Source organism: Corvus cornix, chromosome 2 (assembly GCF_000738735.6).
Source record: "Corvus cornix cornix isolate S_Up_H32 chromosome 2, ASM73873v5, whole genome shotgun sequence".
Taxonomy (NCBI): Eukaryota; Metazoa; Chordata; class Aves; order Passeriformes; family Corvidae; genus Corvus; species Corvus cornix.
The window spans coordinates 79,524,300-79,534,003 of NC_046333.1; the positions used below are offsets into that span (position 1 = coordinate 79,524,300).

The following is a 9,704-nucleotide window of genomic DNA, read 5'->3' on the forward strand; positions in this document are numbered from 1 at the left end:
GAGACAGGAGAGTAATTTAAAATGTGATGATGGATTTTAAAAAATAGCACCCACATTAGTGGACTACCGTGGTGCTATTTATTGAACATATATAATTGACATATGTTCCTTTTCTGGGTTAAGTAGAGGTGGCCTGTCCACCTTGGTCAAAATTGGTGTTCTTTGAGTTTGACTTACAGCCACATAATTACAGAACAGTAGATGCTGGAAAGAACCTATGGAGGCAGTCTAGTTTAATCACACTTCTGAAAGCAGGGTACATTAAAGCAGGTTTCTCAGGAGGCTCCAGAATCAGAGAGGTGCAACCCATTCCACTGTTTGATCACCTTCACAGTAAAACTCAACTAATCAGCAACCACCAGCCAACCAAACAAAAAGGCCCTTAAGCTGAAACTGAATTTCTGGTATTTTGTCTTGTTCCCATTGTTTTCTCTCCTATTGCTGACAAGGATCAGGGTCCATCTTCTGTTCTCTACACAAGGTATAAACATAATATCTTCTTTGAGCCCTCTCTTCTCCAGGCTAAACAATCCCAGCTCTCAGCCTCTCCCCATAGAAACTGTTTTCAAGGACAATTAGAGCTGTTAACAGCAACTGATGGAACGAAAAACAGGGATTTTTTTTTGTTGTTTGCTTATTTTGTTTCTACTGACAAAGTGTTTTCATGGTACAAAACCTAGATCTAAACAGATACTTCACAACACAACTATATCTCCACATAATCCAAGTTCAGTTTGCCTTAGCTTTTATTCAGAAGAAAAAAAAAATGCGTAACAGTTTTACAGAAATCACGTTATCTTGATATATTGACCTTAGAATTAGAAAGACACGTATGCAATTTTTCTTCTTAGTTTATACAGTTATCTAACCTTACAAAAATGTCATAAAATGGACAATTACCACAGACAGCATTAAGCATGTGTAAATGGAATAGTAGACGTGAATTTGAACAGAGAAAGAATTGGCTTCAGATTTCAGTGGAATGCAAAGTTCAAGCATCAAATTAAAGTTAAGATATGATAGATGATCTTCAAATATGCTTTGCTAATATTATGTTGTTTATTACCATGGGAGGAGTTAGCTTTTCTTGACAGCAGTATGCTATTTTAAAACATGTTTACTGTTTTTAGGCATCTTGGCCTTCCAGTACACTTGGTTTCTGGTTTACTGAGCTTCTAGAAAGAAACCACCAGTTTTACAAGTGGATTTTTGAAAGTCGACCAAACTGTTTCTGGATGACAGGGTTTTTTAATCCTCAAGGATTTTTAACTGCGGTGAGGCAGGTAAATTGTGTTTGAAGTCTTATTCTGCTTATTTTTTGACAAGCTTTTAAAAATAAAATATATTGTCTGATGAAGGATGAGTTTATACACATGGGAAGATCTGTGACTGTCTAATATTGCCTGAGTGAACTGCTCTTCCTTCGCATATTCTTTTTCAGCATATCAACCACTAACATGTTAAAATATATTTCCTGTGTTGACCAAGGCCCAAATAAGTAGAGGCTGCCTCACAACTAAGGTAGACTAGAAAAAATATAGTCTCGTTTTTCCATTGTGATATCTCTAAGAATGGTCATTAAGTCCGTGAATTTATTTGTCTTTTTTCCCCTCTCTTTTGTTCTGTGTTCAGTATTCACCTGACTGGAGACTGGGCAGAAAAGCTCTCCAGAATTAATCCTATATGTCACTTCTGATTAACTCTTTCTTCATGAAGTGGGAAAGACTTTCCTTTATTAATGCATATAAGTATGATATTTGATGTATTTGTTAACATGTGTGTGTGTTGACTTGATGATTATGTTGGTTGCTCAGCAACATTTTTACTTTAAAAGGAAGCAATAAATGCCTGTGTTGGTCAGCTTAAAGGGACATACTGGAGATAGTAAGTGTCTGGAATGTGTAAAATTTGAAAAGAATAGTTGGGTAAAAATACAATGGGACCTCAGGAAAAAAAGCCTGAACTTTTGGAGAAGACAATGAAGATTTGTGATGTAGAAAAAATGTCCCCTCTTACTCTGAGGTCTGGGCAATGTAATCTAAAATGTCAGGCATATAGCCTTGGAATTATGTAACAAAATATTTCTTTTGAGTGAACAGTCTTAAATTGGGACTATATTTTGCATCCAAGCTTGTGGAAAAGGTTTACTAGCAGGATCTGAAACAGCTGGAAACTACAGTACTTTCTGGTTCTGTAAAAAGGAGCTGTGGATACATAACAACCTAGTATCCCAAGTAAATACCAAAGTGATTTTCTTGCTATGTGGTAAAACAAATAGAAACAAGAAAGAGGAAGAGCCAGAATGATCACTGAACTATAAACCTTGTGTTCTGTTGGATCATCTCAGTAAATGCAGTATGGGGCAAGCATTAATTCCAATTACTTCAACCAAAGATCTTTGAAAGCCATTGCAAGACCAGGATAAAACTTTGGTTTGCCATAAATCAGTTGTATGGGATAGTAAGGAACTGGGCAACTGAGAACTGAGTGTTGTCCAATGCATTAACTAACAGGTTTTTTTGCAGTCTCTTTACATAGCTTTAGAGCTGAGTGAGTTCTTACTCATTAAGAATACAGTTACTGAAGAGTAGAGGTGCAGAAAAAGGAAGGTAAACCCAAAATATATGTTTCACTTACCACATGCAGGTAATGTTTTCTCATCTCATCAAATCTGTGAAATTTTCGTGTTCACAAGAGCGGGCTGCCATTGGCATTCAGTGGATGTGTTACTTGGTATGGTCTTTAGATATTGTATATAATAGAAAGGTTGAACATCGAATATAGTGGATAAAGTACTGAAAGCTTTCTTGCAGTTCCATGCCATCACTCCCTTAGAGAGAAGCCAAATGCTGTAAACATGGATATCATAGAGAATTAGAGGGGTTTTTTTTTGTACTGGAGAGGATATGTTACAACCATACAGATTTATTTCTAATAACTGCTGGGAAAAAGGGTTCTGTGCTCATGTGAAATTGTAACCTCCTAACTTTTGTCTGGTTTGGGCAGGAAATAACTAGAGCTAACAAAGGATGGGCTCTTGACAGTGTAGTGCTATGCAATGAAGTCACTAAATGGATGAAAGATGATATCACAAGCCCTCCTTCAGAAGGTGTCTACGTGTATGGGCTGTATTTGGAAGGAGCCGGTTGGGACAGAAGAAACATGAGACTGACAGAATCCAAGCCCAAGGTGCTCTTCGAGATGATGCCGGTTATAAGGATATATGCAGAGAATAACAACAGTAAGTAATGGTATTGTAAAGGGTGTCATGTCCATAGAATTCAATGTAACTTTAACTGCATGGAAATCTTTTGGGCTGTAGGGACTTCATGAGGCTGTTGCTAATCATTGTATACATACCAAATCCCCTTCAACGGGGGAGACTTCCCAGTCTTCCATTGCAAATGTGCTTTCAAACTTGCTTCATAATTGATAATAGGCACTTTTCCTAATATTTAGATAGGTCTCTACACATGGTCTTAATGGTGTTAAGAACTTTTTAACCTATTTACAGGTAAGCTGTACATATTGACAATAAGTATCCTGAATTAAAAACACCAGCTTTCTTATATATAAACTCTGTGATCTTTGTAACCTAAACCTAAATAATCTCTTTCACATATGCAAAAAATGAATGTAATTTATATATGTATATATAGAACATATATGTATGCACAACGTACAAGATATACATGGATTATATATATACACACACATATGCATATACATAATTTTGTATACATCATGTTTATAGATAACATGTTATATATATGTGTATATAATGTGTAGATTTATAAAAATGTATTTTTTTTCCTGGACAAGTCTGGTTTTGAGCTTATGGAAGCAAGCAAGAGGTGGAGTGAGGGGGTGGAAGATGTTTTGTCTTTGAGGCAGAAAGGGAATGTAGGAATGGAAAGGAAACTTATGGGGCTGAAGGACAGTGCTGTGAAAATGTGTAATTTGTGTTAATGTGCTGGTTTTTTGCATACAGAATAGGACGTGCTGTTGAATAGGGATGTAGAACAGAATAGAACAATCCACTGCAGAACATAAAATTGGAAAAATCTGTTGAAAAGCATTCCACCTCTAAAAGCAAACTTGCTAACATGCTATTTTGCATAGCTAATATTTTATAAAAGGCGTGATCAGCAGCCAAGATACTAGATAATGAACACTGAAGTATTGAGCATGACTAGACTACTGTTCTAATTCTGCAGTGAAGTAGTTGATTACTGGTACTCTTAAATACTAACTGCATTTCAAACCAGGTTATTCAAAGTGGGATAATTTTATTTTGACATAATACATTGATAAGAAGTAATGTTCAATGGGCAGATTGAACAAATAAGAACACTATTTCCTCTAGAGTGTCCATTTACATATTTTGCTTTGCATCAGTTCCTAGGTGCTCATATTAAGTCTTAAACCTACAGATATTTCAAGGTGTATATGGCCTTCAGCTGGCAGTAGCAAATAAAGAGCAGTGTACTACTGAACTTTGATTCAGTTTTCCTTTTGCCTTATGACCAGTCCCTTAGGGCCCCATTTTTTCAACTTAGTTTAATTGCTCTTTATGTCTCTTCTGTCTTTTCAGCTGCAAAAGATCCACGTCTGTATTCCTGTCCGGTCTACAAGAAGAGCAGTCGAACAGATCTGAATTACATTGCTGCTATGGATCTTAAAACCCGTCAGCCTCCAGAGCACTGGGTACTCCGTGGAGTAGCACTTCTGTGTGATGTCAAGTAATGTTAAAAAAAAAAAAAAAAAAGTTTTCCAGGAGTTCTTTTCTGATTTTAAATGTAAACATTAATATGTAGCTAGATACATGGTGGAACACTCCTAAAAATATTATTTCTAAATCATAGATTCCATTATGATATTTTTATAAAATAGTTGTCAATAAGCTTCTACAATAGGCTTATAAATTCTAAAATTTAGAGTGGCATTAAGTTTGGTGTCTTTGAAAACCCATGACAAATATTAAGTGCTCCTATCTCTTAGGTGTGCATAAGCACTCCTCCTGTGTGTTTAATTTAACCTTGAATAAAGATTAATTGATTTGAATGTTGTTAATTTTGTTAGTAAATATTCTTTTATCAGGACTTACCTTCAAGAAGCCAAATGCAAAGCTGATTTTTTGTGTGCATGTATCTTTTTGGTGTCTCAGCTAGATAGAAAACTTTTCATGTAGGAATTCATCTTAAAAGAGAAATGTTAGCAGCTTTATTTAGTTGGACACTCTTGGCCTCACACATCAAGCACACTTATTTAATCATCAAAAAGTCAGTGTTTTTCTGTTTCTGAGTTCAGTAGGTCATGTACCTTAGTGGTCCACTAGTCATTCCCAAAAATGGTTACTTCAGAAGAGGAAGCCAAGAGAATCAGTATTCCTGGTGCATCTGTCATTCAAAAATGCTGCAATAGAGACACTGTTTTCAATTTTATGTCAAATCAACACAGGGAAACTTCAACATTCATTTCTACAGTCAAACCAGTTATAAAACTTAGGTGGAACATTGATTCTGTCAAACATATTCTGGTTATAGAGGTCTTTCCACCTTGGAATAACTATTATTTTTTTTATTTTAAATAACTCACAGTGAAACAAATTAAGTGTGTGAAAATCTTTTTTAGGAAATACTTTTAATTTAGACATGGCAATAAATAAATAAAGTTAGAAGGGTTGAACTGTTCTTTATTGAACCTTGAAACACCATGTTCCAACTTCGAGGAGATGTCCAGATACTCACTGGAGTTCTAAGTTGTTGTGTCTTTCACCAAGACCTTCCTCTCTGAAGGAGATGCACATATTTCATTCTTGTGCAAATCATTCATACTGAGAATTTACAAGCCACATGCACTTCAAATACCACCTTTCCAACAAGGTATTTGTTTTACCGTCATTGCTGTGGATACAGTGAACACTTCAAACTCAATAGTAATTCTCAGTGAGGGGACTGTGCACATTTTTTTCAGTGTTATTTTCTATGAGAATAGTAGGGAAAAGGATAGTTCCCCACACAGGTGATCCCAGTTATTCCAAAGGCTGTTAGGTCAATGAAACAACTGATGCTGGCCATCACTGCTATTTCTGTTGTTTTAGCTCTCTTTTTGTAAGAGGTTTGGCATCTGCTCTTTAGGTGTCTGCAGAACCACCACCAGGGATGGAAAAATGAGGCATGGGAAAGTTCAATGAAAAGCACTTTTGAAATGCAGTATTATGTCAGGGGCCAGAGTGCATAACCCTGCTCTCCCAGAGGTTTTGCTGCCTGGGCTGGGAGAACACTTGGTGCAGCTTGACTTGGACCTGCCTCATTTACTACAGCCTTGCCTTGATCTGTGGGGCAGTGTCTGGTTAACCTCTTCAGCTCTTCAGGCCCTGCCTTGCTGACCCATCTTTCTGGCTTGACCTCAGATCTGCCCTGTTATTACAGCCTCATCTGGCAGTCATTGATATGTTAGCTGGCCCTGGTTGCTGTCATGGACCTGCTCTGCTTTTTTGTTCAGGTGCCATGGGACTGTGTCCTTGTCAGAGACAGCTTTACCCTGACCACCCTGCTGTGGGTCTTGGCTTCCAGCTCCACTGTCCTTTCCAAGCAGCCTGCCTTTGCTGTTGCCTGACATATGCCTTAAAACAGAGGAAAAATGAACTGTTTCTTGTTAATCTTCATAGCAGAAATGGGTAATAAAATCCTTCAATGGAAAGGAATATCAATAAAACAACCAAACCTGATGTATTCTAGAACTGTATGTCTAGAACTGTTTGGCTCTGCTATTGGTACTGATTAGTCAGGAAACACTGTTCACAGACTTCAGTTATGCTGCTCTTAAGCATGCAGCACTATAAATTCGAGGGTCTGGAAGAGTTCATGATTACAGAAGGTATTCACTATATGAATTTCTCATATTTGGCATGATAAATACATGTATTTTGGAGAATATTTAAAAACAAACGTTATACAAATTTATCTTGGAAATTAATAGCAAAATAATGTTCTGAACAAGGTGCAGATATTAGAGTTTCATCATAGTGCTTTGAAATGCCTCATAAATCTTAGAATATTTAAAATAAGCAACCTAATCTTTCAAATATATGCTATGCTGTGTAGGCTATATTACTACTATATGAGCTTCTCTTCAGAAAAGCTTTTTCCTTTGAGTTCTGTGCCTACACTCATACCTCTTAGTTCCTAGGTCACTTTTCTCACTGTGATTGATTCAAATCAGCTGTGATTTGTTGCACTCTAGAGATTATAAGGAAAAAGAAAAATTCAAGTTTATACCACAGTAGGCAATGCGATTCCGAAGTAAGTGTGGTTGTCATTATTGAAAAGGGTTTTTTTTTAATCAAAAATAGATTGCTATGGTATATGTGCAAAAATTTGATTAATAAGAAATTACTTCTTATTCTGAAATATCCTTCATTAAATTATTTTCATAATTAAATCAATATTGAAGAAAATTCAATTTTCCTTTATTATGTGGGGTTCTTTTTTTCATTCCTTGCTTGGACAGTTATCCTATTTTAATTACCCAGAGCTGGATGTACTAAGTGGCTTCCTAACAAATCTTGAAATAAAGCTTGACTAATGTTCAAACTACCACATTTTAATTTTTAGCTTTCACATTCACGTTGCACAAGCATTATAGGTGTATACAAATATCTGAAGGCTTTTGGAACACATACAACACTTAAAAAAAAAATGCTGCAAGGTGGTTGCATGTGAGCCAAGTTGCTAACCAGTTGTGTAGGACTAAAGGTCTATTAAACAGATGAAATAAAAAGTTCTTGACATGTCTGTGTATCCCAAGATGTACCATTTACTGGAGCTTCTGGCTTTTAATTTGCACTATGCAGCTTTTCCAAGGACTATACTACTCTATAACTTTTGTTCTTATAATAAAATTAAAACATCCAGTGTAAGTATATTATGAGTCTGTACATTAATATAGAAAAATGTAATTAAAATCTGAGCTTTTAAAATTGAAAAGCAAATATATGTTACCAATGTCACTTTGCCTGTGAAGCCTACACACAAAATTAGAGATGTCTTGGTATTTACTTGCACATTCAATCTTTTAAACAAATATCCAAAACAAAGAACTATTGAACCAACACTGGAAAATCCGGCAGAAGAAAAAGAGGGAAGAAGAGCATGGTTAAAATATTTTTCACTTGGAGCTGTTATTTAAAATGGATGCTAGCCTTTAACTTTTTAGTAGGGTTATTATTTATATTGCAATCTCTTGGAGAGCTGAAGGAGTTATTTTAGTTTTTGCTGTCAGAGGGTATGAGCTATCCTATTTTGGTAAGAAAAACAACAGATGTTTGCTGATGTAAAAACATGCTTTTTTTTCCAAAGGTGTTATCTTAGAACAAGAAAATCTACATACAGAAAAAGAAGAGTTAGGAAACTCTGTGAACCGTCTGTGAAAAGAGGTTAACATGATTGAACAGAAGGGAAAGTAACTTGTTAAGACACTGTTTTTACATGAGTTGCCTGCAAATAACAAAGTTCTCAGTTTCCCTGTTAAACTGTCACAAGAATAGCAGCCAATATATATAGCTTCTGCAAAGTGACTCCCCTACCACCTTCCATTTCTTGAGTACAAAAGGTGTAATTTTTGCAGAAAAATTTAACCTGGAATCTCTTGTTAACTGACCTATTTAATTTACTATATTAAATGTCACATTATGCTTTCATCTCTTTAAGCTGAATTAGTTCTCTCTCTTGCTCTGAGTGAACTGCAATTCCAGCAAAATAATAGTAGCTTAGTTTGGGAAGAGCATTGTAAGTGATTCATTTTATCTTTCAGTGTCTTTTCTAATCTGATTAATGTATGCCTAGAAAGGAAATGTTAACCGATGATGAAGGTCATAAGCACTCTAGAAGATTGTGACAAGAGTGTGTATGAAAAGAATATCTAGAAATGCTTTGTGAAGTAAGATGTGCTCAACACAAGCCCCTTCTGTGGGCCATCATTTTCACAAATCAATTTTTTTTGTGTTAATTTTCAGTACTTAAAATGGGCTTATAAGAAAGATGGAGAAAAACATGTTAGTAGGGCTGTTGTGGTAAGACAAGGGATAATGGTTTTAAACTAGGAGAGAGAGTAGACAGAGACTAGATATAGGAAGAATTTTTTTTAGAATAAAAGTGGTGAAATACTAAAGCAGGTTGCTCAGGTAGGTGGTAGGTGCCTCATCCCGGAAACATTCAAGGCCAGGTTGGATGGGGCTCTGAGCAGCCTCATCTAGTTTAAGATTACAGGGAAGTTGTAAATGACCTTTGAAGGTTCCTTCCAACCCAAGCCATTCTATGATTTTATTACTTGCATAAATCAGTATTTTTTCAATTAAAATACTTCATATAAAATGTGCAGATGAGACAAAATAATAGTCATTGCAACCAAAGCTCAAATGACTGTGCCTTCCCGATAAAATGTTTACTTCATTTTACCCATTAAATAAATTGTTTTTCATTTCTTCTTGACACTGCATTGTGGGGTAGAAAAGCTCAAGAATGCTTGTAGTATGATTTCCTTTCTGCATTTTGGTCTCCAAATTCTGCATAGTAATCCTTACTTCTCAAAGGCAAATAAAACTGTTCTACATTCTTTCAAAGCAAGCTGTTTCAGGTGAGTTATGTTTGACAAACAATAAGTCTGTTACTTGGATAAAAGGAGAAGCTAATTAAGAAATG

The 9,704-nt window shown here is 35.8% G+C and overlaps 1 protein-coding gene across 1 annotated transcript in view; it reads left to right on the forward strand.

Annotated features, from left to right (window-relative positions):
* Window positions 1–5,073, forward strand: part of DNAH5 (dynein axonemal heavy chain 5) — a 114,113-nt gene extending 109,040 nt beyond the window's left edge. The window contains exons 77-79 of the mRNA XM_010400197.4: window positions 1,131–1,283; window positions 3,007–3,241; window positions 4,595–5,073. Of these exons, the coding sequence (XP_010398499.4) occupies window positions 1,131–1,283; window positions 3,007–3,241; window positions 4,595–4,746 (540 nt within the window). The 3' untranslated portion in view covers window positions 4,747–5,073. The remainder of the gene's footprint in view (window positions 1–1,130; window positions 1,284–3,006; window positions 3,242–4,594) is intronic.
* The last annotated feature ends 4,631 nt before the right edge of the window (window positions 5,074–9,704 follow it).